The following is a 27,902-nucleotide window of genomic DNA, read 5'->3' on the forward strand; positions in this document are numbered from 1 at the left end:
AACATGTATTTATAAGTTACACTTGTGTTTGAATCCGGCAGCTTATCACACATTTGATTTCCATGTGTGACAACTGCAAGTGTCCAGAGTGAGGACAGACTGAGGGACCCACTGCTGCACATCATCTGTGAGGCTTTGCATCCCTGATGATCGACCAGGACAAACTCAGCAGTGTGTGAGGAAGAGGAGGAGGAAGAGCCAGCAGCAGCTGACAGATGGAGAGAATAGACAGACTGTTCCCTGTTTGTGAAGGACTGCTAGAAAAGTTTAAAATAACTAATTGTCTGTCCTGAATCAGTCTTATTAGGTAATGTTCAAATAATTTTATCATTCCAGTGTTTTCAGTGTGGGAGAAAGTACTCAGGGCCTTCAAGTTACACACTATGAAAGGCAGAAACAAGTTTAATATTCAGAAACCTAAAGTATGTATCAGCAGCAGAATGGACCTAAAAAAATAAATGTTTGTTTCAGTTCTATGAAGCTTTGAGTATTTTGGATTAGTAGTACTGCTGTGTTTGTTACATCATATTGCTGTAATTGTTTATATGCTTTATATATTCTGAGGTAAGTTGATCTATAGTGTTACATCATATTCTATAAGGATGTTATGTGTTTGTATACTTTCTGCCCAGTTTGACCCATTTAGCAGAAGTCAGCCTGTTTAAGGCTCTGATATCTATTCTGTATGACTTAAAGCAGTTATGGCATGGTCTGATTTTCTCACCCAATAAAGGAATATTTAATATATCAGTCTACTCTTCATTCTGTCAGAAGCAGTTATCACAGCTAGTACATTTTCTTTTTACACATATATGTAAGCATTGAGCCAAATGTAATATTGCCAACATATTAAAAGAACAATATTTGTCTCTTATGTATAACACATCTGTATATACACTGTCAAAGATACTTGTCTTTGAGTGAAGATTTAAGGTGATAGGAAATATAAACAACTGCAACTTGAATATTTGTCCCAGAGTTAGAATAGAATAGAATAATCCTTTAATTGTCCCACAAGGGGAAATTTGGTTGTAACAGCAGCCAAAAAGACACATATACAAACAAACAGTACACAGGACACAGAACAGAAACATACACAATTTTTCTTACATATTTACATTAAGGACAATGGTTACTATATACAGTTCAAGCTCACTGCTGTAATATATATATATATATCATAATAATATGACAATACATATAATATTGGCCATATTATATTTACATTACCACAGTGAGATGAATTTAGTCTCACGAACAACATTAGCTAATTGGTATTTACTAACTAATCTTGAAATGACTGTTCAGTACAGAAATGAAGCCCAACAATCATGTTTTACAGTCCCGTGGTCTCAGCCTCAGATACTCAACTAATCAAAGTGATGTCATGACAAAATTGAATGACCAAAAAACCATTTTTTTTCTCCTTCATTTCTGTCAAACAATGCTGTATGAAACGTTTCTCGCGGTTAGTATCATGGTTGCTAGGCAACCTGAACAGCGCGACGAAGGCTAGACCGTCCCATTTCACAAGCCTCTCACTTCCGCACTTCTCGTACTTATAGTACGCACCGTACGTAGTATGCGTAGTGCGCGTACTTCAAGCGTGCGGTCTCTTAATTGGGACACAGCCAACGACCACCAGCAGAAGGAGCAAGGAAGGACACAGTCAGATATGTTTGTGATGATGTTCATGGTGGTGGATCAGTGATGGTGACCTGAGAGTAAAGCTGTGGATCCCCCTGGTGGACACACAACTTTTCTCTCTCTGTCTTTATTTAGAAGTTTTTGCCATAATAAAAGGGAAATGGCTTACACCAGTGTATTTTTTGTGTGTTTATGCTTTAAATGATGCTGAATGACTGTTTAATATGATGCTGCTGTGTGTCTGCTCTGAGCTGCCGCATTTGTTTCACACAGTCAGTCTTTTCTGGAGAAATGGAGAATAGAATAGAAAAAAACCTTTATTATCCCACGGATGGGAAATTTGGGTGTCACACGGCTCTTATAGCAAGGGGAATATAAAACATAAAAGGAAAACACAACGTGGTCCTATATACATAAGCAACTGAAGTTCGTATATACAGGTAACAATGTACAGAAATATGTATAGAAAAATTGTACAGAGATATGTATAAAATGTGCAGTGAACAAACAAGCTGATTAGTAAGATAACCAAAAGGATGTTAAACTGTGTTATAGAGTCTGACAACTGCTGGTAAGAATGACCTGCGGTAGCGCTCCTTCTTACACTGTGAGTGTAAAAGTCTACAGCTGAACGAGCTGCTCAGTGCTCGTACAGTCTCATGCAGGGGGTGGGAGGCGTTGTCCATGATGGATGTTAGCTTAGACAACATCCTCTCCTCCCCAACCTGCTCGATGGACTTCAGCGGACAGTTCAGGACAGGACTGTTTAATGTTATTACACAGATTTTATATGAGCTGAAACTGTGATGTAGATTGAATTTAGAGCAGGTTTAGTTGCTTGCACATATAAGTCTTCATCTTCATGCTTCAGGATTATTTATCTGGAAAAATAACTCAGTGGAAAAAATTCATGATAGATTACATGAATGTTGTATTTACCTTTGGCTATTACTGAGTGTATAATTGTTTTTTACTGTCTCTGTATCCTGTATATACAATTATTTACAATATATAAATATATATATAATGTTAGTAATAATAGATATTATTTACTAACATTTGTCTATTAATTATATATTTAATAAATAATTTATAAAGGGGATTCGTAATTTTTTATATGTTTGATATCAATAAAGTTTAAAACATTAAAAAATAAAAGAGCGGGAAGTGGTGGGCGGGCCCAGTTTGGAAAACACGAATGCGCATGTGCAGTGGGTCAACCAGAACAAGCCCAGTAGGAAGAAAACAAAAGTTCGGCCGCCATTTTGGGGCAGGAGAAGCGGTTCTGCTGAAGGCGGAGTGGGACGGCGCTAACACCGTCTCCGAGTGGAAGCTGTGTTTGGAACACGGAGCTAAAGAAGGAGCTGGAGCCGAGAGGAGGAGCGAGATGAGCGGGCCAGAGATGAGTTAAAGGTCTGAGTAACCTCCAGTGTGTTACAGAACGGGACACAGAGGACTGCAGTCCGAGCAGAGAGGTCAGAGGGCGGCAGACTGGCCTCCAGGTAAGCTCGGTAGTGTGGAGTTACTCCTCTTCCTCACAGACTCCCCCCTCACGCCCCTCTTTCTCCTCCCCCTTTCTCTACTCCTCACCTGAAGCCGCCTCCACCTCTTTAGTGAAGTGTCCCTCTGTCGGCTTCACTTTAACTTTATCCAGTTAGGTACCTCTTTAAGGTGGAATTACTCAGCTTTTCATTTTTGTAAAAGTTGTAGCACCTGTGACTGATTTACGGTGGTTTTTACGGTGGTTTTTAACTTATTTCCAGCTTCTGTCCCTTAGGATTTTGGTGGTTTAAAGTGGTATTACTGAACTGTAGGGTATTACTGTAGGGTTATGAAGGGTTGTTGCTGATGATCCTTAGGAATTTTAAGGTGGTATTAGTAATCCCTTTTAGTGTTTTGTTTTACATAACGCTTGCTGGGTTTGAATCATATTCTGTTTCTCCTCAGAGCTGCTCTATCACTTCCGCCTTAAAATCTACGGCCACACAGCCAGAAGAAGACCTGGAGCAGATTCTCAGAGGTGGGTCTGAACAGGGTGACGGTGCATGTGTTCTCTCAGGTGTTCCCCATGACCCCTGACCGGGTATGATGTGATTCCTTTTGTAGGTGCCCTAATGGTCCGAGGTCGGGATCTGAGCGACTTTGAGCGCGGCGTCATTGTTGGGGCTCGGATGGCGGGAGTTTCAGTCACCAAGGCCGCCCAGCTTACCGGCGTCTCCATAGGAACAGTGACAAAAGTGACAGCGGCGTACAAGACGCAGGGGAAATCATCGGTGAGCCGCGTGGGGAACTGCGGGCGGCAGCGCTCATTAGGCGAGCACGACGCACGGGCACTGGTGCAGTTTGTGAAGAAGAACCGCAGCGCCACGCTGGCTCAGGTGACGGAGAGCGTGAACGCTGGGCGGAGCCACAGCGTGTCAGCCAGAACGGTCCGCCGCCAGCTGCACAGGGAGGGCTACTATAAGGAGGTTACGGTGCCCAGAGCCAGCGCCACAGGAAGCCCAGAGGATTGTGGGAATGGTGAAGCAGAGGGACACTCGGATGACGTTGCCACCACCGTCGATCAGAGAAGCTGAACCACATCACAGAGCTAAAAACTGACAGACTTATCATGTGACAGGAAGAGGAAGTGTGGCCTCAGCTTTAGCATGTCGAGGAACATGTGAGCAGACCCTGGACAGGAGGTGAGAGTGTTAGTCGCACTCTGCTGATCTGACACAAACAACTTCTAGAATGATCCAGTTCGATCTGGTCTTAGTGCTCCTCCCGAGGACTGAAACACACATGTTCACCTGCGTACACACACACGCTCTAAACATCCAGCTGTGCTGGGGTTAAAGGTCAAACCAAAGAACCACCAGCCTGTGAATCACCCAGTCATTCGAACCATTGATCAATCACAGTGATCAATCCCTCACGCGTGGAGGAAGTTCAGTGAAATGCATCTTTATGTTTCAAAATAAAACTTTATTTAAACAAGTTTCCTCTGTCTGTCAGCCTCATAAAAGGTGGTATTATTCATCAGTTGACCTTAATGAAAGTGACTTTTGTAGCCTGATTGGCTGTTAAGGTGGTATTAGATACTTTCACCTTCTTGTCATGGAATTGAAGGCTTAAAAGATGATCAGCTGTGAAGATGGAGACACTTTTAATCTGTTCTGTTACTCTGAAGGCTTTTTTAAGCTGACCAAGCTAAAGAGGCCACCTGAGCAGGACTTCAGGCACCATGTGAATCACCTCACCATTTAGAGCAATGTCTCAACCAATGAAAGAAGAAAACATGTTTGATCACTTTGACCTCTCTTGATTGATTTGTGTTTAGTGTAATTAATTTCTTGTTGAGAAAAAGTAAGAGTTCTTCAAAAATGTACAACATCAAAATACAACTGTTAAAAGAGGAACTATTTATTACGTTTTTAATGTTATAGCAGTTAAAATAGCAAAAACATAATGCAAATATTTACAAACATTAATATTAAGGGACGACATATAACAGAATGAAATAAAATATAAAATAAATATCAATTTATTTGCTGTTTGCATAGTTGTTTTTTATTGAGGGAACAGGAAACCACGTGACGTAATCACGCAGAGTGACGTCGCTACGCTGTGGTTGTTGTTATTTAGCAGTTATCCTGCTGAGTGTCCAGCCCAAAGAGAAAAAGATGTTTTTTGAATTAGTTGGTTAAGCTTAACCGGACGGTGGGACTCCTCCAGCTTCTCTGCCTGCCGCCCCATGAGGCGTCCGGATAATTCAGCGACATTTAACGGCGTAGAGTCCGCCAGCAGCTAGCTTAGCTCACCGGCTAGCCCCGGCTACTTAGCCGCTTAGCTGGCTCCCCCGGCGGACTTCGGGTTGGTAAATTTATTCAGTTTTTAATTATTTAACGGGTCCACAGTTGTGGTAGCTTTCTGCAGTGAACACCTTACAAATCATTAACTTGTTTTTGAAAATTCGGCGCAAAAATAACCCACCAGCTGTGATAGACGGGGCAAATATATTTATTTCTATAGTTAAAGGAAGATCTGAGGGAGAACTGCCACAAATTCTGGTGATAATATATATAACGGTCATTTACCTTTTTATTTAAACCTGTACGTATAAAACATCAAATGTCCCAGTGTTTGTGAAAACACAGAGTTGTGTTTTGTGGCAGGGAACGATGGTGAGGTTAAAACCCCGAAATTTTCAAATGGACTTTGGTCTGCTAAGCATCGATTTTACAGTAGTTTTATATCGTGTACTCGCATATGTTTAAAATTCACTGGCAGGCATAATTTCCGGGATGTTTTTTGATTTGATCTGAACGTTGGTGGTTAGAGTTCCCAGCCCCAGAAGCCCAATATGTGGCCATTCAGAAATGCATGTAAGACCTTTTTTTTTTTTTAAGCAGCTATATTATTCTGAACAGATTAGTTTTGTCTGATTTGTTTGAGGGCTCAGACTACAGATTAATACACATAATAACTACGCTTCAAATTTCCTGAAATCCTTTGTGCGTGGTGTAGCAGTCCTTACCCATATTTATAGAAAAAGTTAGTTTTTAATTACTGTAGGATTCTTTAAGTTAATATTGTAATTTTTTTTTTTTGAAAGATGCGGGACAGTCATGTGACAAAATTGCTTTAAATCTACTGTTTTTTTTAATTTTTTTATTTATACACTGAGTTTGATGAAATTCTGCATAACTTGTCCAGTTTTTTAATGGAATTTGACATAGCGTCCCCTGTACATCCAATTCTCTGGATACAGCAGCTCTATGAGGCGGCTCCTGTACTTTTGCCTGATTGTTTTTTTTGTATGGTCTGAGGTATTCGTGTCATTGCAGGATGGCATCTTCCTTCAAGATTCCCAAGAAGAAACATCCTCATGGCTCTGACTCCAGTCCCCTAGACATGCAGTCACCTCTGTCCCGCCTCCAGACCTCCACCCCTCGACTAAAGGTTGTATTCCTAAATCTTCCTCGTGTCATCCGTTTGTCCCCGTGAAGTGATATTACATTCCTTTAATCCTCTGATTAACCGTTTAAGGTGGTATTAATGATCTGACAGGTTAATTGTTTGGGATATTTAAAGATGGTGTCTGTAAACTTTCTCATGTTTAGTTGATTAGTCATATGAAAAGCTAATCTACAGTTTTGAGTACTATTAAGGTGGTACTGCCTCCAGTGAAACCTTCAATATTTAAGGTGATATAGGTTCTTAAGGTGGAATAATTGAAAATTCTGCTTTTAAGGTGACTGATTGGAAGGAGTTGCCCTTATATAGAGTGTGCAGAGTGCATATCAGGATACTTCCACTCCTTCCACTCAGTCACCTTCCCCGCTGAACAGGAGGCAACTCATGAGACACCACTCCTTTTTTAAGGTGGTAACAGCCCATCTTCTTGATGTGTGGTGATGATTTATGTTAAGGCTGATTTTACTTATGGTGATATAAGTTGTTGTTTTAAAGTGTCCGACCCATTCAGTTATTTAAGGAAAGGCTCATTTAAGGTGGTATCTATAAAGTGTTGGACCTTTTTTAAGGTGGTATGTTTGAGTTAATCAAGCGGTTGTGTTTGTTTGTTTTGTGTGCAGTTTTACGGGAATCAGTCTGGCAGAGGTGAAACTGACAGGATGCATTCTGGGAATCCTGTGGGCGCTTTGTCAGCCAGACAGAGGTGAGTGCAGCACCCTCTGCAGTCTAAATAGTTCATTACACTTGCCATGAAATGTTAAACGTAACCAGGTCATTTCCTTGCAGGACACCGTGTAAGCAGCTCTTAGGAAACTTCAAGACACAGCAGGTACTCAAGAGCCCCATCGGGGGCGGAGCTTCAGACGCCAATCAAAGAGCAGCAGGCAGCTGGAGCTGCCAATCACAAGCAGGGCAGAGAGAAGTGACGTCAAGCTGTTTGTCAAACAGGTGAGTTTTTCTTTTTGCACTCAATAATTTAACGAGCTGAAGCTGCACCAACATCCGCTTAAAATCATAGACTTCATACCAAAATATTTTTTAAACTAATTTTATTGTTTGTTTTTTGGGGGGTTTTAATACAATTTTTAGGTTCCTCTGCATCTCTAATCATAACCTTAATGTTTAGATTTACTAATGTTGATTTATTTGTTTGTATATGTCATTCATTTGAATTGAGAGTTTACAGTTTTTAAAAAATCTTCAGGTATTTAAATTTATAAGCATGATTTATTTTCTACTTAATTTTTTAAAAAAATTGGTAGTATTTTGTCACATTTCAAATATCTTTCATAAATTTAGTTTCACCCACTGTTTTGTTGTTTTAATGACATTTAATGCAGCGCTTTTAAAGAGTTTATATTTTAATATATCCTTTGTAGTGCAATATTTTAATAATATTTTTAGGTTTCTACTTAAATATTTCTTATTTATTTATTTACAACCTAATGTGTTTAGGGAGCATTTCTAAAGATTTTTAGTTATTTTTTTATTAGTTATAATATTACAATAAATATTATTAGAATATTATTAATCATGTCCTTATTATTAGTTGGAAAGTTACTTTTTATTTTCTCTAAAATTTTTGTAGATTTGTTTCATGATACTTACTATTAAATGTTTCAATATTTCTTTACACGTATTGACAGGCTTCAGATTTTTTTATACTTTAATTCAATGATATTTCATTGGAATTATTTTGTTATTAACTATAATTGTAAAAAAGAAGTTTCTGATATACTTTTAAGTCTTTCATTAGTGATGCAGGCTGCGAGATAATTTAAATAATCTCACTGAGTGTCTCTGTTTTCTCCACCAGATGGCGTCCTAAGAGAGCGTCTGACCGGCTGCTGCAGCCTGAGGTGGCTTTAGAGCACCTGTCTCCACCACAGAAGAAGAAAGAGCTGTCAGGTTAGCTTTTCACAGGTAGAGAGAGGACTGTCTGAGATTTATTGATCAACATGATTGATCGTCATTTCTTCTGTAGCTTTGGTCAATAAAAGGATCTCAGTGGACTCTGTGGACTCTCTGGCTGAGTTCAGAGGTGACGAGCATCTTGGGAGTTTGAGTTCTTCTACACTGGGAAACAAAAGGTGGAGGAGAGTTGAGTCTAATGGAGACACTTCTGAGGAGAAGGTAAAGGTCAAAGGTTGCTGCACTTTCACAGTGAAAGTCACAAAAAGTAAAGTCATGAAACTTAAGTAAGGGGAGTTGCAATATTTTCGCAATAAAATCATCAAAGGTTTTTCAGAAAAATAAGGTTTGCAGAGTATTCAGTATTTTCACAATAAAATTGTTTAGGATTAAACAGGTACACCTGAGATGCAGGAAAGAGTTGCAGAGAATAAAAAAGGTTTTATTGTGAATGTTTTGTAAACTTTAAATTTCCTGTTACAAACTGGATCTTCACCTTCGGTCTGATTGTTTCAGAGCGACACAGGAACTCCTCCCAAATCTCCTTTGAAACAACAGACAAAGAACTCTTCTATCTCCAGATTGAATCAAACTTCACCCTCAGGCCTACAAAGGCCTGAGGGTGACAATAAGACCATCTCCATGGTCTTATCGTCGTCGTCGACGCCAGTAAGGAGGGTGCGACTTGCCTTCACCAGCAACCTGAAGTTCAACGACAGGGAGAAGGAGAGAGAGAGGTGGAGGCAGTTCAAAGAGAAGACTAAGAACAACAGGTCAGCTGTCCTCCACCTCCGACTGAGGACACCCAAACCGAAGCTGAGCCAACCAACTGAGCCGAGTGAGTTTGACTTCCACCAATTATGTGATGGAGTCTATGTGCTCCATGTTTAGTGAGTGAAATTCTAGGATGTAAATTGGCATTAATTGGAAAATCATGTTTATTTTTCAGCCCCACAGCTTGATGCTTATGAGGGAAAAGTGACAATGGTGACATGATTTGAAGGTTCTGATATCGCTTGTTTGTTTCTTCCTTTAGTCGTGCTGTCCAGTGAGGAGGAGGAGGAGGACTGTGAGGGAAACGGAGACGAAGCAAAGAGGACGTCACATAGCAGCAACCAGGTCGATGAATCTCGTCAGGGAAACTCAGAGATGGTGCAGGTAGGTAAATAGAACAGAAACAGAGTTTCTTCTTTGGAAACTCAGGTTTGATGCTTTCTTGCAGAACTAATAAAGTAACTTTGTTTTATAACATGTTCGACAACAGCGGCTTCAAAATCACGTGGGCATCTTTAATAGTTATTCATGGTGTTCCTCAGGGCTCTGTTTTTGGTCCTCTGCAATTCAGTCTTTTTTGTCCAGTCTTGGTTTGATTTTCTTTATTTTGTTTTCTTGTCATTTAGCCCAGGTTTAGAGCATGTTTAAGGCGTGGACTTTCAGGACAGAATAAAATGTTCTATCTATAAAGCTCAGAGCACATTGTTGTTTTAAGGTGTACAAATGCTGGTAAAGGCTGTTAAAATATGACATAAGTGTTGTCTTGTAAGAATGCAGGGCACTGAGGAACAAAGTGATTACCTCTGACTCGTGACATCTGCGATAATTAAACGTCTGTAAGTGAGAAATAAAGGCCGAAGGCTTCATGATAACCTCACCCAGAAGTCAGCCGGGTTGTTCCTCAGATAATCCGAAAAAAGCACAGGGGGGATCTCGCTGGCGGGACAAGCGGCGGTGGCGGCTGCTGCTGCTGCTTTATGAGAGTCACGTTTAAGAACAGCAGGCTTTCATTTCCACCTGCAGCTGCTCAGAAACAGGACGCTGCTTTATGTGGTGCACTCGTGTGACCCACAAATCCGGCATTTTAAAACCATCACTTCATCCACAACAAGCAGACGTTTCAGACTGCCTTTCCAAACAATGTGGTTCTGTTTATTAAGTTTAACAGCAGATGATTAAACCAGGATCCACTTTAACCAAAGAGCAGAGTCTTGGCTCTGCACGGGTCCATAGAGGTGATGTTTATTAAACTCATGAAATTCAAAGGTATTAAAAGGATTTGGAGCGTGCAGCCAGTGCAGATGTGTTTGCATGCAGTCCACCAGAAACCCAGCACAGTGTTGTGACGTGATGATGGTGTTGGTAGAATGCTGATTGGCTGAAAAGTGGGCTTGGACAGGAAAGAGAACAACAGCAGGGGTCAACAGGCAAAGGAACCAAAAACAGCCCAACGAGACAGAAGCCTACTGCAAGTGACCATTTTCATTGTTTTATCATTAGTGTGATTTGTTTTTGTTACTAAAAGTGTATTAGACTAGTCAGTTACAGAGTGTTAGAAAGTCCTGCAAGGCTCAGCCAAGAACAGTCACAGTTACACTTGGCATCAAACCATCAGGTTTAGTAAAATCCAACATGGCCACCTTTAGGCTCATGAGCAAATAGAAACATTGGAAAGCGTAATGTATGAAGAATGAAAACCAAAATAGGAAGATCCACAGTGAAAATTAAACTAACAGAATCTGCAGTCCCTCCGTGGTTAGATGGACTCCATCATCTTGGACTTCATCTATGTCTCTTTTTCTTTGTCTCCTTTGACTTTGACAAAGACTTTGTCTTTGTCTTACTTAAGACATCTTTTTTTTCAGTCTCCTTTTAAACTGTTCCTGATGCTGCAGATTAATAATCTCAGTGAGAATCAGATACCTGTGTGATAATCAGTGCCAGCTGCTGCGGTCTCTCCTGTTAAGATGACCCAGTTTAGCTGCGGGGCGTCCGCGAGCTCTCGGTCGCATGTTTGAGGCCGCGGTGAGTCACCTCGTTTGTTTGTGGCTCTGCCGGCCTGTAAATGCTCCTCTAAGCAGATCCAGATTGGACCTGAGTGTTTGTTGTTGTGTTTACAGACTGAACCTGATCCCAGCTGAGAGTCCACCATCTGCTGCACAAACGGTCGCTCGCCTGAGCGTCTGCGGCGCTTTTATTGTTTGCATTATTGTATTTTTACTGCTCTGTGTTAGTGGCTTTTTTCCACTCGCACACATTGTACCTGTGGGCTCACTCTGTCCCTCTGCGCTGTCTGACAGGCTCCCAAACTAGTTCCTGTGACGCCACCGTCCTTCCTGCAGCTGGAGTTCGCCTCTCTTCACGCCGGCCTCACGGCTGCAGATGCTAACGGGCCGATTATGGTGAGACAGTTTGTCACAGCTTCACATAAACCTGTAAACCATAAACACGGACACGCTCAGTGTGACGGGACACAGGAGCATCAGTGCTCTGTTATTTGTGATCTATGAGGTGTGGCAGCTTTACTGAGTCACTGTCGTGGGGTCTCTCCTGCCCATAGACAGGAGTGTCACTAACAGCATTTTTTACAGGTCCTCTTTCCCCTCACACGTTTATTTATACATTTTTTTTTTTCTACTCTTAGACCCTCTGCTCTGTTTTCTGACTGTCTCCAAAAACTGCAGGTGTTTTTGTTGGTGGAACAATGAAAATTTCAGATGTTAATTAAAATTAAAGGAAAATATGTGACTTTAGTCACATGATTGTAAATTTACAACTTTTTTCATTGTAAAAATTTCAAAATGTCGTTAATTGCATTTTTGTCATAAATTTGCAACTTTTATCTAAGAGTGTCCAAGTGTTTTCCATCAAATTTACCTGTTTTTTTTTAAATATAATTTTTTTAATATCTAGATTTCCCATAAATTATGACTAAAATCTCAGAGAAGACCTTTGTTATGTGAATGTACACAATAAAATATTCCTTTTTTTATTTTTTATTTTATTGATATATTTAAATTAACAGCTAAACTTTAGGTATTTTTACTGTGACCCCGTCTCCCAGCTCCAGATGTGCTGAACCCTTTAACATACTGTAATGTTTTGCTGCTGTGAAAATGTGATGTTTTTATATCGAAGGGTCTAAATGAAGGCACATAATGTTACAATAATGAAACACATTTATTGACTCTTTAAAATCGATACCTCACTGATCTACAGTCACGTTTTTAATCTAAAAATAATCTAATAATAATAATCCCAGTACCTTAAACTGGCAGTCGTGGTTTTCCGTTGTTTAACCTGTTTGCTGAGGTCAATCTGCGGTGTGTTTGCTGCCAAGCAGTGGCTGTGGGACGTTCCAGTGTTTGTGTCCAGCTTCTGTGTTTTTGGGTTTAAAAAAAAAAGTTTAACCTTGTTCTTCTTTTTTTCCACATGCTAGTCCAACTTTCTTCTGCTTGCTCTGCACTTTTAATAATCCTACATCTTTTCCAGCATCTTTAATTTTCTTTAGTGTGTGAGGGTGGGATACAAATGCTGAAGCAAAGGTAAAACAAGAGCCAGAGCTCAGATGAGAAATCGCCGAACTCTGAGTTTATGAAGCGGCTTTGTTTGTTTCCCCCAAGGTCGTAAACATTTCAACCTGTAACGAGTGATTAAAGGTTCAGTTAGAGCGCTGTTAAAAAGCAGGAGGGGGCAGAGGAGGAGGTCAGGGGGTCAGTGGAGGGTCTGCTCCTGAATGTCGTCTGTTCAGCTCAAGTTAAATAAACTTTTAAAGTCATAAGCAGCATTTCTTTGTTGTCTAACAGTTTGATCTCTTTCTCTGTTTAGATCACTGAAAGCGGGATCATGATCCCCATGAAAGGTAACTTATCCACCCTCTGGTTCATGTTCTCCACCCACTGATTAGACAGAAACATTAACACTGACACATGCAGTCAGTCAGACTCTTTAATAGTTGTCCAAGTGTAATTTTTAGACTTAAACTCACCATTTACTGTTTAAAAAAATAAATAAATAATAGTGTGTGTGTGTGTGTGTGTGTGTGTGTGAGATGATTAGAAACTGACAATTCTGATTTACAAAGTGCAACGTTTATGATTTCAATCTTACTAAAAGGCCATATTTCATAATTCAAAAGTGATGTTTTGGAGATAGATGTCTCGTGAAGGGTCGCATCAGGTGTAATTATGGGTTTAAAGTCACAGTTTATTAGATGAAGATGAGTTTAAAAAGTCAGAATTAGGAGACAAATTAATTCATTTTTTTTTTTTTTCCTCTCAGGGGTGGAGGAGTGTCAGGTCAGCGTGGTGGCGTCTCAGGTTCGGGGTTACGGCCTGTGGGACGGGGGCGTGGCCCGCGGTGGAACTCTGCTGGCTGGTTGGGAAGGCCCCGCCCCCTCACTGTTCTTCCTGTGGGTGACGGATGCTCAGGCCAACCTGCTGCAGAAGGAGCTGTCCTCCATCCAGACCTCCTCTTCCTCCTCCTCGTCTTGCTGCTCGGGTAAGGCGAGGGTTAAAGCTCCGGTTGATGTTTGCTCTGCTCAGTTTCCATCACCGCACAGTTTCCACTCAGCTGCTTCCCAGTTTAGCTTGCAGCGAGCGCTCACTCTGCATCACCAAACCAGCCCGACCTCCTCCCAGGGAAACCTGCAGAGTCTGAGGTGGTGTTCAGAGGATAAGGATAACCGGGCTGGAGTCGGTTTATTAGATTCAATTATAAAACTGTTACAGAGTCAAGCTGTTTTCCCCATGCAGTGATCCATCAGCCTCACACAGGATCTCTGCACAAAGCCCAAAATCAAAGCTTCAATCTGAGGCTTCACGGAAAATTTACTTCTGCAGCCGTGCAGCGCTGGGCCGGGCCCCTGCCAGCCAATCAGAGGGCTCCATACCCAGCCATCGGCCAATCGTGGCAAGCCGGAGGCACAGTGTACCAATTCCAGCTGTGAGGTCATCTGTACGGGGCCAGAGAGACCTGCGGGTGGAAGCAGAGAGAGAGAGCTGCTGCTGGTGTTTACTGGGAGAATAGAAGAGCTCTCACTGGTTCAACTGGGCTCACAGTGCTCAATGACATCACAGCACTGGGCTGATCCTGGACCAGTCTGTTTATAACTGGTTTTAATGTACTCATGTTGGATAACCTGGCATCTCCTACTCTCTGCAGGTCCTCCATGCTGCTTCATCCTCCTGCTATTGAAGGAGCAGCTGCAGGAGCTCCAGGCCGCCCTGCTGGCCTCCATCCTCGACATGGAGGAGTACAAAGTCGCCACCCCCTCCTCCTCTGAAGGCCCGGCCTCCCCTCTGGACTGGGCCAACGGGCTGCTGCTCCTCCACAGCTGTCCTCCTCCTGTGGACCAGCACCTCCTCAGACTGCTGGGACACTCGACGGTAAGAGATGACTCGTCCTCTCCCTTCACCTCCTCTGAGCTCCTCTGCTCTTGCCGTGGCGCTGAACGCCATCAGGACAGACTATGAGACTAAAAGTTATGGTTGAAAACAGATCATTAAATAAAGAGACACAGATTGTAACCTGATACACAAACTAATCAGTCTGTCACAAAACGTTACTATTAAAGGTCAAAAGTCACAATTAGGTTTAAAGTCACAGATGTGTGTTTCCTGACAGAGGTCGAATCAACTGAGCAGAGGTCAGAGAAACAAGTCCAGCCTAAACTCTGCTGGTCTTCCCACCAGGTAAAACCAGTATAACCAGTATAACCAGGACAAACAGTACATATATGGGCTTTAACCCTGAGTTTGGTCTCCAGGCTGATCCAGTACCCCGTGGCCCCCTGCAAAGGCCGCATCACCGTGACCAAGGAGGACCTGGCCTGTCTGGATGCTGGCGAGTTCCTCAATGATGTCATCATCGACTTCTACCTCAAGTCAGTTTGTCCACTTGTCCTTGCTTCCTTTGCTTTTTTCTTTCTTTACATTCCTCCCCTCTTTCCCTGCCCCCTAACCTCTTGCTTCTTCTTTCTTTTCCCTCACGCTTCCCTTCCTTTCTACCTTCTCTGCATTTTTCCTTCTTTCTTTCATTTCTTCACTTGCTTTTCTCCTTGATCCCTCCTTCATTTCTTCCATCCCTCCATCATCCTTCTTTGTTACTTCCTTACTTTCCTCTTTACTTCCTTCCCCAATTTCTTCTTCCTATCTTCTTCCCCTCCTTTCACTTCTTTTCTTCTGTTTTTCCTTCCTTCTTCCGTCATTCCTTACCTCTTTCCCAGATACCTTCATCCACTCGTCCTCATCCCCTTTTTTATTCTTCCTTCCTTCTGCCTTCATTTCTACTTTACTTTCCTTCTTCCCTCTATACTTCCCTCTCTCATTACTTCCTTCCTTCCTTCTTTTTTCCCTATTCCTTCACTGTTTTCTCCCCCCAACCCTGATTCTTTCTCCCATCCTTCCCCCGCCCACCTCCCTCAGAGGTTTCAGAGGTTGTAGTAGCTGCTGGTCACCTGCAGGGGTCCCCCTCCCCTCCTTCTGTGTGCTGCAGGTATCTCCTCCTGGAGGGCGTTGGCGGCTCGGTGGCTGAGAGGAGTCACATCTTCAGCAGCTTCTTTTACAAGCAGCTGAGCAGACGGCGAACGGCCGGCGAGGGCACCGCCCCCTATGTCCCGTACGAGCAAGCGTGTGCATCTCTTTTATAAAAAAAAAAAAAGGTGTGCGAGGTTTCAGATGTTTGAGTGTCTCTGTGCTCATGTGTCCTCAGTGACCGTCACACGCGGCACCAGCGGGTGAAGACGTGGACTCGCCACGTGGACATTTTCACCAAAGACTTCCTGTTCGTGCCTGTCAATCAAGAGTAAGTCCCTCTCCTCCTCCACCTTCACAGTGGCGCTGTGGTCAGCTGGAATAAAACTCCTGGAGCCGCCCGCACTGACCTCAGCTCCTCGCCCCACATTCAGAGACGCCACTTTTCAATAAAAGCTGCACTCGAGCACTTCATCAGCGCGTGTACCTGCCAACTGGCCGCACGTGATGGCTTTACCAGAGACGCTTCCTCCACTGTCGCTCCACTCTGACCCCAGGCCCCGCCCCCCCTCAGGGTCCTCATTAACATCCAAAACCGCTCAGGACATCTTAAACCTCAGGCTGCTTTTACGGCATCTTTGCACCATTCCTTCGTGTTTTTAACGAGGCCAGGCGACATTTTACCTCCACACTGAGAATATTTTCAGAGGCGCAGTGTTAATGTGGCACCTTCATGCGTTCATACAGCAGATATCCACATGAAATACTCAGGCCTGAAAAACACATTAAACTCTGTTTTTCTTTTAAAAAAATAAAAAAGGGAAAAAAAAGTGCAACCAAATCAGTTTAACTTCCACTCAGAGTCACAACCACAGAGAAAACCTGGCTTTGTTTTCCTCTGGTCAGCTCTCAGCACCAACGTCACAGTTTCAATAGACCCTGTGCACGAGAAAATGCTAACTTCCTGGTTTGAGACCGGATGTAGGGCTACTACAAAGATATACTCCAAAATCATGTCCAAACTCGAAAACGGAAAGATCGCGTTAAGTTACAAAGAGCAGAAGGTGGGAACACTCACCACTGTTGTGTCATATAAAATCTAATGATCAATTTTGACGTTTAAAGAGTTTAGATCGATCAGTTGTTTACATCTCTCAACACAAGCAGAACTGCATTACTGCAGCAGAAGACACATCGTCCACATTCAGAAGCACATCTCTGTATAGTGACTGGTCTTATGATTTAAACAGGCAAATGTTCAGCTTTCAAACTACAGGTGAAGAATAGTCAAACCAGATGTTTCCCCCGTTATGTCGATATCAGCTAGTCAAGTACACACCTACACAGCATGTTACCAAACTGTGAAAAAAAGCCACACAAAAAATGAATGATTGCTGGTAAGAGTTTCTATACATTAGTATTTACGAAGGGTATGTTGTGACTTGCCTTCAAAATTACAGTGGTCCCTCACTATAACGCGGTTCTCCTTTCACCTCGCTGTTTCGCAGATTTTTTTAGTGCAAGTTTGCACGTTTTTTTTTTTTTACGTCACATTGTGTCCTGCGTCCTGATCGCTGCAGACGATCTCCTCCGTGACGTCTCTCCTGTACAGTACAGAATCGCTGCATCGATCGCTAGCAGTGTGACTCTGAAGTGCAGTACTGTATGTCCACGATGTCCATGAAACGTTTTGCACCGTCAAAAAATTAAATTGGCTACTTGATTTCACCTATCGCTGGTTAATTTTAGAACATAACACCCGTGATAAACGAGGGACAGCTGTTTACAGATACTGAGAAATATAAAATTTGAATCTCTTTTGCTCTGAGGCGCGGGGGAAAAATATCGACAAGTCGATGAACATAATTTACAGATATATTGGATAAATGCCCAAGACATCTATAGAAATATAAATCGCCACTTGATTCATTAATTTGCTTAACTTTTGGACCGTAAACAAGGCGCGAATAGGACGCCGGAAACAAAGCTCCCCACAGGAGTTTCCGCACCGGAAGTAGCATATGCTAACGTGCACATAGTCTATAATGTCCCATTATTAATCATTATAAAATGGAGACCAACATTTTTTTTTTTTTTTTAATTATTATTACTGTTGAATAAAACGTCTGCTGATTTTGAGGTTGTTCGGTGGGACTATCTCCACTTTTTTTTTTCCACCTTATTTCATTATTTTTAAAAATGGTTTTATGTATTTTTTTTTTTTTTAATTCTTACTATTCTTTCTGTTGTTTTGTTTATTTATTTATAAAAATTTTTAGGCTTTTTTTTTTTTTTTTTGTTTCAATTTTATGTGACATTTCACAATTTAAGGCCATTTTTCTTGTGGTTTTGTGCCATTTTTATGCTTGTTGTTTTTTTTTGTTTTTTTTTTTTCTTTCTTCTGGGACATTAATTTTTTTAACACATGTATTTATTTGGTAGCCACTACTTTTTTAATTTTTAACTAAATTTTAATTCAATTATTTTTTTATTTTATTTTTTTTTTTACTGGTATTTTATGAAACTTTTTAGTGCAAAATGTCCATTTTTCTTTTCTTTGACCTTCTTATTTATTTTGTATAGTTTTGTTTTCTTACACATTCTTTTTTTTTTTTTTTTTTTCTCTGTACAAGCTCAGTTGTACCACATTTTTCCAGTCTTGACTTTTTCCCTTTTTTTTTTTTTTTTTTTTTTTTTTTTTTTTTAATATTTAAACCCTGAGTGTGTGTGGGTGTTTTTAGCTTTGGTTCTGGGTTGTTCTGTCTGTCTCTCCTCAGCTGTATGTTGTGGTTTTGTGTTGGCAGAGCTCACTGGTACCTGGTGGTGGTGTGTTTCCCAGGTCTGGAGGAGGCTCGGTATGAGGAGTTTCAGAGGCGAGCAGGTGAGCTGACCTGGTTTTTGTCTCGGCGGCTGAATGAAAGCTGTGGCTTCGGTCACGTTCAGCAGAGCGTCTCTAATGGGCATCAGACATACTGGTGTTTACGTCCCTCTTGGAGGCAGCGTTTTGGGGTATTTGGGGCACGATGTTCGCCAGCGCTGATTAAAACACCATGCTCGAAGTTGACACCCAAAATTAAAGGATTAAATGTTCCAGACTTAAATATGTTCTCCACTAAAGACCCATTTAGACATTTCTGAATCTTTATGGTCTATAAATCAGCTCGTAGTAAACTGGAGGTCACATCTGGTTCATCATCTGTGCTCATTTCTCCTTTCTTTTTTTTTTTTTTTTTTTTTTAACCATCTTTCCATTTCATTCATTGATCTTCTTTTTTTTTCCTTTGGTGTTCTATGTTTAACCTCACATGTAGTTTTATTTAGAGCTGCTCGTGAAGACGCGAACATGTTTTCGTTGTCGTTGCAGGGAAATCCGGAGCTGTGGGAAAGCCAAACTCTAGTCTCGTGTCGCAGCAGCCACCAGTAAGTTCATACACTGTCATTGCTTTCAGTGTGGTGTAAATATCCAGTTGTGTCACGACCACAGAAAGCCGGTGACATTCAGGTTGTGACATGGGTGGGTCTAAAATGTTTCTCAACTTTGAGGTGAGCAACTGAAGCTGGAATGATGAGAGTGAAAGGATAGCCTTGACTCACATGTAAATGCATCACACGGTTACCTAGGCTACCAGAGCCTGAAATGTCCACTGGCAACCTGCCGTCAGCAATAAATAACCATTTTTTCAGTATTACCTGCTCAGCCAGGATTCTAAGTGTTCTGAGCTGATCTGAGAAAGTGACATCAACAGACTCCATGTCACTGATTGGCTAATCAATGGTGTCACTCGATGAGTCGTGAGGGTCTCTTAATAAAATTTTAGAAACCTGGCAATGGGGAAACTTACTGAAAAAAAGACAACCAACATATACTGTGACCATAAGTACAGGACTAATTTCATAGGCACTTTATTTATGGCCATTACACTTTAATTATAATCCACATATACTGTTAGTACATTGTAAACATACTGTAATTATAGATCAGCTCCACTGATTACACAGACTGATGAGCAGTAACTTTATTGTAATTAAACTTGAACTTGACTACCCTTTAATTACCGTTTAAATATACTTTTTCACTTTAGGTGTGAAGTTGATTGTAGTAAACTGTAATTACAAGTTACCACTGGTTTCACAGTAATTAAGCAGTACCGGGTATTTAAAGTGTAAGTACAGACTGTAAATCCATCAAACTGCAGCAGGTGTCCTCAGTCTGTGGAGGGTTTCCACCTTGTTTTGTACAGCTGTGACGACACTATTTATTTATATTTATGTAAAACTGATCCTCTGAGATTTCACGCTGCACATTCATTAGTGCACACAGTTTATTTGGCTCAGATGATCAGTTCAGTGTTGAATCTTCTAGTGAGATCTGTTTGGGAAAACATGGGCTGACCTTTGTGTTGAATGTGAAATGTGATGGTTAGTTGATGCTGCTGAAGAGGAGGAGATGCAGCGTTCTTTACAATCACTGAGATGTTTTTTTCCGTTATAGTTTTAAAATCCTGGGTTTGAGTAACTGTGTTGTGTGTTTGCAGGAGTCCAGTGAGCAGGGCTGGAAGAAGGACAGAGTCTTAAAGAGGTCAGAGTTCACCCACATGAGATTTTACATCGAAATCAATCAGAAATGATCAGATTTTATTCTAGTTTTTTTTTTATTTAACTTGTCACTTTTTCTGCACATATGACAGATTTTATCAAGTTTATACATCATTTCGTTTCAATCACGGAGGTTTCTGTTCCTTATTTTACCAGACACATGTCAATGATGTTTCTTTTCATGTTTTTCTTCATTTTTCTTCAGTTTATTTGCTTTTTCTTATTACTTTTGTGACATTTCATGCAGATTTCCATTTTTTTCCTCAGTTTTTATTCCTTTTTTTTGTTCAGTTTTTTTATATTTGTGGACCATTTTCCTTTTTTTTTTTTTTTTTTTTTTTGTATTTTTTGCAGTTTGTCCAGTTTCCTTCCATGGTTGTGTAACACTGTCATCGTTTGCAGGCCGTGCCTCCTGGTCATGGACTCACTGAAACTGTCGTACCACGACAACGTCTGCAGACTCATCAGAGAGTGAGTTCCACCTCAGCACGCACAGAGGACGGAAAACAAACCAAACCCACATTTATCAGTAATGTTATATTAGTTTTTAATGAAATATTTAATATTAAAATAGTTAACACAAAATATTTTTAAAGCAATTTCTAAAATAATTGTATAATTTGTTTTATTTCCAATGTAATAAATTGTTGAAAATATTTAGGATCCCATAAAAATATGAAAAAAATTATATACTGTATTTTCCACGCTATAACACGCACTTAATTTCCTTTCAATTTTCTCAAAAATCGACAGTGTGCCTTGTGTATGAATTCTGGTTGTTCTTACTGTCCTCGAACTGATTTTATGTGGAACACGGCGCTCAAAAGTCTATCAAAAATGTTTTAGTACGACTTTGGTAAGCTATGAAGCTGCACCGCTTGATGGATTGTTGGAGCATTACAGCTACCGTAGTCAGGAGCCTCGCAGAGTAATCTGGGTCCAAAACTCTGTCCGCCGCTGCTTTAACGGGTGTAACAATTAAGTTTAACATCCAGGCATCCATGAAAACAGAATTTATTCAATTTAATGGGAGTTAGAAGTAAGTTAGCAGGAAGTTAGCTCGCTAGTTTCCACCTAAACATGATATACCATGTTCTGACTGAGAGATTTATGAAAGAATTAAAATGTACAGCTCTGCTATCACTTCCAACATAAATGAAGACAAAACTAAACTGCAGTGACTTTTTTTTAGGGTTGCTGAAGTTGGGCTAGCTGGTATATAATGATGTGCTACGTGATGGCTAGCGACACAGCTATGTTAGCATAACATAAACACAGTAAAGCTGGTGGATGAACGCTAACTTTTTACCACTCAATAAAAGTTCCAGAGGGTTCCCGATGTTAGGGACAAATGCAATCTGATGGCAGGATGCTGTAAACGGACCAAACTTCAGTCAGGAGAACAACTGAGATAATCCATCCACAATACGAGGTTAGTCATTAATATACTGCAACAACATGGGAATAGAGCAGCGAGAGAATTCAACATTAATACATCAATGGTACGGAAGTGGAGGAAGCAAGAAGAATAAGTTGAGTAAAGTTTGACTTATTTGACTGTTTTGCTTTGCTTAATGCGCCTTATAATCTGGTGCGCCTTATGGTCTGAAAAATACGGTAATATTATTAAATGTAATAATATTATATAAAGAATTAAATAAAAGTACAAAAAATAAATAAAGAAACAATGAAAGAAATGCTTAATACATGCACCAAAAATTTATTAAAAGGTATTATGATGTCAACACAATCACCTAAATCAATGTCAATTGCAAATGAATAAAGTGAGGGAATATTATTGATCAACTGATCACGTTCAGACTTAGTGTCACTGAGTAAAAAATGTTTGGGGTTTTATGTTAGTGTCACAGTTGCTTTCACGTCCCTGTGGTATTTGAACATATTTAACTGTGACCCACCGAGCTGCAGGGTTAAAGGTCCTCGCTCTGTTCAGCTACCTGCAGGTGGAGTGGGAGGTCCGCAGGAAGTCGCTTCGTCTGTTCACGTCCGACACCATGAAGAGCTTCAATTGCAGAGTCCCTCAGCAGGACAACAGCAGCGACTGTGGACTCTACCTGCTGCAGTATGTCGAGAGCTTCCTACAGGTGAAAACACACACACACACACACACACACACACACACACACACACACACACACACACACACACACACACACACACACACACACAGGTGTGAATATTTTTAGCAAAATATTAACAAAAGATATAGAGAAGAAAAGAGTAATAAACTGTGTGAAGCATGTCAAGAATGTATTTAATTATCTAGAAAAAATTGTAATTTTAAAAATGTAAAACAAAGTCTCCAAATAATTTTTATTTTTGGCATTATTTTTTAAATAAATTGTATCAAAATAATATTTACCACACAGTAAAAATTCTATTGAAATATGTGAAAAATAAGAACATAAATGTGTAAAATCACAGAATGATGCTGATAAAGAAAATATTAATTAAGTAAATGTGTTGAATCGTATTTCAAGTGTGTTTTTCTGACGTTATGACTAAAAATAATATTTGAATTAGGCCTGCACAATAAATCGAAAATTTATTGTCATCGCGATATCAGCCTGCGCGATGGGACCATCGCAAAAGATGACGTAAACTGCGATAATTGGGTACCTTAAAATGTTTACACACGTGCTTTAAAAAATTTACCAATCAAAGAATCCCCTTTACACATTTGACCAGTCGAACAGAGCCCTTCACGGCATTAACCAATCAAATGGATTAGAGGCCCGCTTCCTACGCAGGTGGGGAGCGAACAACGCTGCAGCAACGAGTCAGAGTTGTAAAGGCTGAGAGCGAGACGCATGACGAGAACGCTACTGACTATGAACTCGTGCCTAAAAGAAAAAAATAGTACCTCGCTTATTTGGAGGTACTTTGGATTTGATAAAGACGACGTTCTCCAAACACAGGTACTCTGCAAAACTTGCCGAACACTAGTCGTGTTTCCTCTGGTGGTTGCCACGGATCTCCACCATCATCTTCAATACAACCACAGAGAACTGTTTGAATAGTTCCAGAAAGACAGGGCTAGCCAAACAAAGGTTGCTAATGTTAAGACAAAGAGCACAGCAGTCCAACAGCCGTCTCTGTATCAGAGTTTTTCAAGTGGAACTCCTTATGGGAAAACGTCGAAGCGCTACAAAGAAATAACAGAGGCCATTACACATTTTGTGACAAAGACATGATGCCTATAAATACAGTTAGCAGAGAGGGTTTCACCAGTCTGATACATAAAGTGGACCGGAGATACCGCATCCCCTCACGAAACTACTTTTCCCATGTTGCCATTCCACAAATGTATGAAACATGCCGCAAGACCGCTACAGTAAAGAACTACAGTAAAGTTTCCTCTCCAGTTTTGACTTACATCATAACTACTTGGTGAGTGGTAAAATGATGAACAGCTGCACTGAGATAATTTGCAGTATAATTTAAGTTATGTTTTATTTAAAACGAATTCTAGAGACCGGGAAGGATGTCTTTCAGAATTCAAACCTCAGAAATTTTTTTTATGGGGGCAATGTTTCAATGTTAAAGTGCACTTTGTTGTTACACTGCTAATACAGCAGCTTTCATTAAATAAAACTGTTGCAGTAAAACGGAAATTATGTATTGTTTGTTTTTTTTTTTTGCTATTTATTTTATCGCAAGTCATATCGTTATCGCAGTACTGATCACAGTTATCGCACATCGCAGGTTTTCCCAATATCGTGCAGCCCTAATTTGAATTATTATAAACTTACAGAAACGTGCTTTTTTTTTTTTTCGCGTCGCTCTGTTATCGTCTTCATGGTGCGCTTTGTCTGATGTCCTGATGGTCTGAGGCTTAATCGAGCTCTCTGATTGGCTCCTCCAGAACCCTGTGGTGCACTTTGACATCCCGCTGCGGTTGGAGAGCTGGTTTCCGCGGCAGCGAGCGCGACAGAAGCGCGATGAGATCCGGAGTCTAATCATGAGTTTGCACCAGAGTCAGCTGAAGGAGGAGGAGCCAAAACCGTCGCCGAGCCGCTAACTCGCCACCACCGCTGCTGCTGCTTCATTGACTGCTTCCTGTTTCACTCAGTCAAACTATATGTCTGTGAATGTACATAAATTTATACTGACACTTCCTGGTTTTTAAAATAAAAGTATTTATTTAAATTTTACAATGTGAGGCTCTTATTTTGAAAGCCTGGAGCTGGCGTGCTGCAGAGTGAAGCGTGTAATTGATGAATTAATTGGTAATCAGTTGTGAGTGAAGTGAGGAGAGTGTGTCCTTGGTGTTTGTCTAAGCTGGGGTCAGAGGTCACTGGGTTACTACCAGTGAGTGTCTTGGTGTTTTCTAGCATTCCGACTTCTTTAATTCACTTTTTTAATTTATTTTTCTCAGTTTCTTCATGTTTTAGTCGTCTCCTGTTCAAACACGATGCGATGTTTTTATTTCTGTGTCTGTGTTAAAACATGTTTGTCTGCTTTTGTGTTCATTCGATTGTGTGGGCTAGTTGGGTAATCTCTGTGGTTTTAGCCGAGCGCCCCCCCACTGAGAACCAATCGGCTTACCGCTTATTAACTGGATCAGACAGGAGGGGGCGCCGGCCTCAAGGAGGGCTTATACATTTAAAGACAGGAGCGCCACAGTAGAGGTCAAGATTAGTGGATGAGCATAATGACCGCTAATTACTCACCTCTATGGAGCCCAAAAAAACTTTTTTAACTGAGGTGGGATGCACCATAGAGCCGCCACATGTCAACGTAACGGCTGTCAGAGAATAAAGTTTTCTAACCAAAATAAACTTGTTAAAATGTAAAAACATTAAAGACACCTTAGAAATGTCGGCCTGTACTCTCCTGGCCTAAATGTGTTTGTTGTCTGGCCTTGGTCTGACATCAGTTTAGCCCAGTTTGGTCCCTTTTTGGTTCCAGTTGACTCTGGTTAGGGAACCCCTGACTCCTGAGTCATAGTCCAGCCCAGTGTGGCCCTCTGTTGGTCCCAGGCTTGGATGGACTCTGGTATCTCTTACATCTAGACTTGGTCCAACCCTCTTTTGTTCGGGCGTTGGTCCTGGATGTATTGGGGCTCTGTTCTGTCTCTTCTCTGGTTCTGGTCCTGGTTTGACTCTGAACTGATTGACTGACCTTTTTAGGCCATAGAATCGGCTAATCTTAGCAATGGGAGGTTGAGATTAGACAGATTTATGGCCCCTATGAGACCTTCCAAAATAATCTAAGTGAGCCCTGAAGACGGAAAACTGGAAGTCATAGCTCAAATAAATCCTTCTCCGTTTGTTGTCATTCAACCTGCATGTTTCTTTAGGTTTCTTCACTGTGTCTGTTGAAAATATCTATATGATAAAGTAGATCATGTAAAAATAATAATACATATAATTTTTGTATATTTCATGTAAATTATGTTAATATGGACATGTGACATGCAATGCAAAATTAAGTGGTTTGATTTTTGTCATGTATTGTAGTTTGTTTGTTATTGACTGCAAAAAATGTTAAAATACAGAAAGATTTTGATTAAAATGGTATTGAAAACGATTGTGAGCTTAATCTTTAACATGTTAGCACGTTCTGCTGAAATCATAAAAAATACAATGAATAAATCATTTAAACCTTATTAATAATTTGAAAAATGCAAAACCTAACAAAGTAATCTGAGTAAAGACGGGTTGACTGGGTTATTCATGCTCTCAGGAGCTTTTGAGAATTTATTTTATATTTAGTGTCACTTAAGTGTTTTTTTTTTTTTTTTTCCCTTTCTTTTTTTAAATGACTGTGAAGACTGTAATGTTACTCAAGGAAAAATAAACATATGACATATTTATGGTTGTCACTGCCACCACTGACTTCATCTGGATTTAAGATGGATGGATTGTACTGAAACCATGTACTGGTTGGATTTTGGCTGTAATCTAGCTGGAATGTTGCTGATTTCTGACTGGATTCTGCTGGAAAATATGAATCAGTGGACATAACCCCAGAAAAATATGTACAGGATGCATGGTCACTTATACAACCAGTCAATTCAGATGGATTGACTGGATTATGGCTACATTCTTTGAGTTTTCATTGTAATCTGGCAGGATTGTGGCTGGAATCAGACACTAACTTTGTCCTATTGGATCAGAAATGTGATTATAAAACACCACTCAACGCAACCACTCAATCTCAGCTCAGTCGCTGGATTCTTGTATGATGCATTCTAGATACAAAATTGCCTTAATGGACTTGATCCCATAAATATAAATAGAAGACTAATTTAGGGTCATTATTAGAATCAGACATGTTAGTATTTCACCAGGCTGGAGTGTAGATGTATTCAGACAGCAATTTCTTTTCTTAGTGGAGAGGAAATGTATGGAGCTCCAGAAAATAAATGCAAGATATTTTAAACATAACAATCACTGAGCTAAAAATGGAACCAGACTAGACTTTGGTAGGATTCCATCTGAATTCAAACTGGTCTCAGACTGGATTATGGACCTATTCTGGTTATTGATTTCTGATGCAATCTAGCTGGATTATTGCTGGATTGTACATTGATTTTGATTGACTTGTGGTGCATTTGAGTTGGATTGTAGCTGGAATCAGCCAGCGACTTTGTCTTAGTGGAAATGAAATTTGCTACTAGAAAAATAAAGGAAAGGATCATTTATGGTCATCATCGTTCTGGCTGCACCACAGAAGAACTTTTCCTTCAAAAATGTCAGTTGTTTTGGTGGAACTTCATTATATTTTAAGGAAATTACCTTTTTTGTAGAAGATTTATTTTAATGATAATGTATCTTGGACTTTAAAGAGCTGCATTTGAGCACAAAAACAAAATAAAATAAAATGGATTATCTGACAGGGCTTCATAATTTTTTTTTTTCAGTCATTTGTTAGTTAGGATTATTTTCTGTTTCTCTCAGCAGTTGTGGTGGTTAATGTTGTTACCTAGGTCTGGATTTAACCTGTCGCCTCACATTTTCTTGGGCATAACTCTATATTTTACCACTAAGTTTTAACCCTGTGCACTGTCTCCTTGCCCGACACAGCCTGTTTGTTTGATTTCTTTCTGACTGGCCCGTCGCACCGTGGCTCTGACAGTCATCCACTCCAGCAGCTTAACAAATAGGATTAGAGCAAAGAGGAAAAAAATCTCCGGCAGCAGCAGCAAAGTCCCATCTGCTCACCTGAGAGGAAGCGGCCTGCAGACAACACACACTTTAGGATCTCTTTTGTCTTCTTTTTCTTTTTCTTCTGCCATGAGATCTGGTGGATGGATGAGCGGGAAGCTGCTGATGAGCTGAGAACGTGGAAATAAGGAGCAGCGAGTCCAGGGTGGATCTTTGGGGGAGGTGTTTTTTTTGAGAAATGGCTGGAAAGTGTGGGAAGCTGGTGCTGTGGGTGCTTGGGGCCATGCTGCTTTCATGCTGCTTGTACATGGAAACAGGTCTGTATGTTGATGTTATTAACAGTTATTTCTTTCCTTTTATTGATAAAATGCTCTGAATGATAGTGCTGCTTTACAAAGTAAAAGCACAG

At 40.6% G+C, this 27,902-nt stretch overlaps 3 protein-coding genes across 5 annotated transcripts in view; all 3 read left to right on the top strand.

Annotated features, from left to right (window-relative positions):
* Positions 1 to 2,841: 2,841 nt before the first annotated feature.
* On the top strand, positions 2,842 to 4,627 carry LOC146361603 (uncharacterized). Its single transcript, XM_084920671.1, has 3 exons — positions 2,842 to 3,149; positions 3,595 to 3,667; positions 3,754 to 4,627. Exon 3 carries the CDS (start codon positions 3,762 to 3,764, stop codon positions 4,221 to 4,223), a length of 462 nt encoding a protein of 153 aa, XP_084776797.1. The 5' UTR covers positions 2,842 to 3,149; positions 3,595 to 3,667; positions 3,754 to 3,761; the 3' UTR covers positions 4,224 to 4,627.
* LOC146361604 (uncharacterized) lies at positions 4,230 to 24,530 on the top strand. Of its 2 annotated transcripts, none has more exons than XM_084920670.1 (22): positions 4,230 to 4,331; positions 6,477 to 6,591; positions 7,227 to 7,309; positions 7,393 to 7,554; positions 8,423 to 8,514; positions 8,591 to 8,739; positions 9,034 to 9,355; positions 9,554 to 9,675; positions 11,592 to 11,693; positions 13,120 to 13,153; positions 13,573 to 13,791; positions 14,455 to 14,678; positions 14,917 to 14,984; positions 15,059 to 15,175; positions 15,787 to 15,909; positions 16,003 to 16,095; positions 18,569 to 18,645; positions 19,129 to 19,184; positions 20,300 to 20,343; positions 20,763 to 20,831; positions 22,315 to 22,465; positions 24,247 to 24,530. In XM_084920670.1, the coding sequence occupies exons 2-22, from the start codon at positions 6,478 to 6,480 to the stop codon at positions 24,400 to 24,402; spliced, it is 2,577 nt and encodes an 858-aa protein (XP_084776796.1). In that variant the 5' UTR covers positions 4,230 to 4,331; position 6,477; the 3' UTR covers positions 24,403 to 24,530. The 2 variants fall into 2 exon arrangements, with proteins under 2 accessions (XP_084776796.1, XP_084776795.1); XM_084920669.1 differs by lacking the exon at positions 4,230 to 4,331 and adding an exon at positions 5,216 to 5,502.
* A 1,765-nt stretch (positions 24,531 to 26,295) lies between these two features.
* The window catches only part of LOC146361605 (uncharacterized), a 37,540-nt gene continuing 35,933 nt past the window's right edge, over positions 26,296 to 27,902 (top strand). For both annotated transcript variants that reach the window (XM_084920667.1, XM_084920668.1), the window contains exon 1: positions 26,296 to 27,810. In XM_084920667.1, coding sequence (XP_084776793.1) covers positions 27,732 to 27,810 — 79 coding nt within the window. In that variant the 5' untranslated portion in view covers positions 26,296 to 27,731. The remainder of the gene's footprint in view (positions 27,811 to 27,902) is intronic.

This window comes from Perissodus microlepis, chromosome 23 (genome assembly GCF_051167445.1).
Source record: "Perissodus microlepis isolate ML-2025 ecotype Zambia chromosome 23, ASM5116744v1, whole genome shotgun sequence".
NCBI lineage: Eukaryota > Metazoa > Chordata > Actinopteri > Cichliformes > Cichlidae > Perissodus > Perissodus microlepis.

Bases quoted from the DNA above. Each gene is read 5' to 3' on its own strand.
- LOC146361604 (XM_084920670.1), top strand. From the start codon at position 6,478: ATGGCATCTTCCTTCAAGATTCCCAAGAAGAAACATCCTCATGGCTCT. The intron at 8,515-8,590 runs GTTAGCTTTTCA...TTTCTTCTGTAG, and splicing joins GAAGAAGAAAGAGCTGTCAG to CTTTGGTCAATAAAAGGATC. The intron at 20,344-20,762 runs GTCAGAGTTCAC...CATCGTTTGCAG, and splicing joins AAGGACAGAGTCTTAAAGAG to GCCGTGCCTCCTGGTCATGG.
- LOC146361603 (XM_084920671.1), top strand. From the start codon at position 3,762: ATGGTCCGAGGTCGGGATCTGAGCGACTTTGAGCGCGGCGTCATTGTT.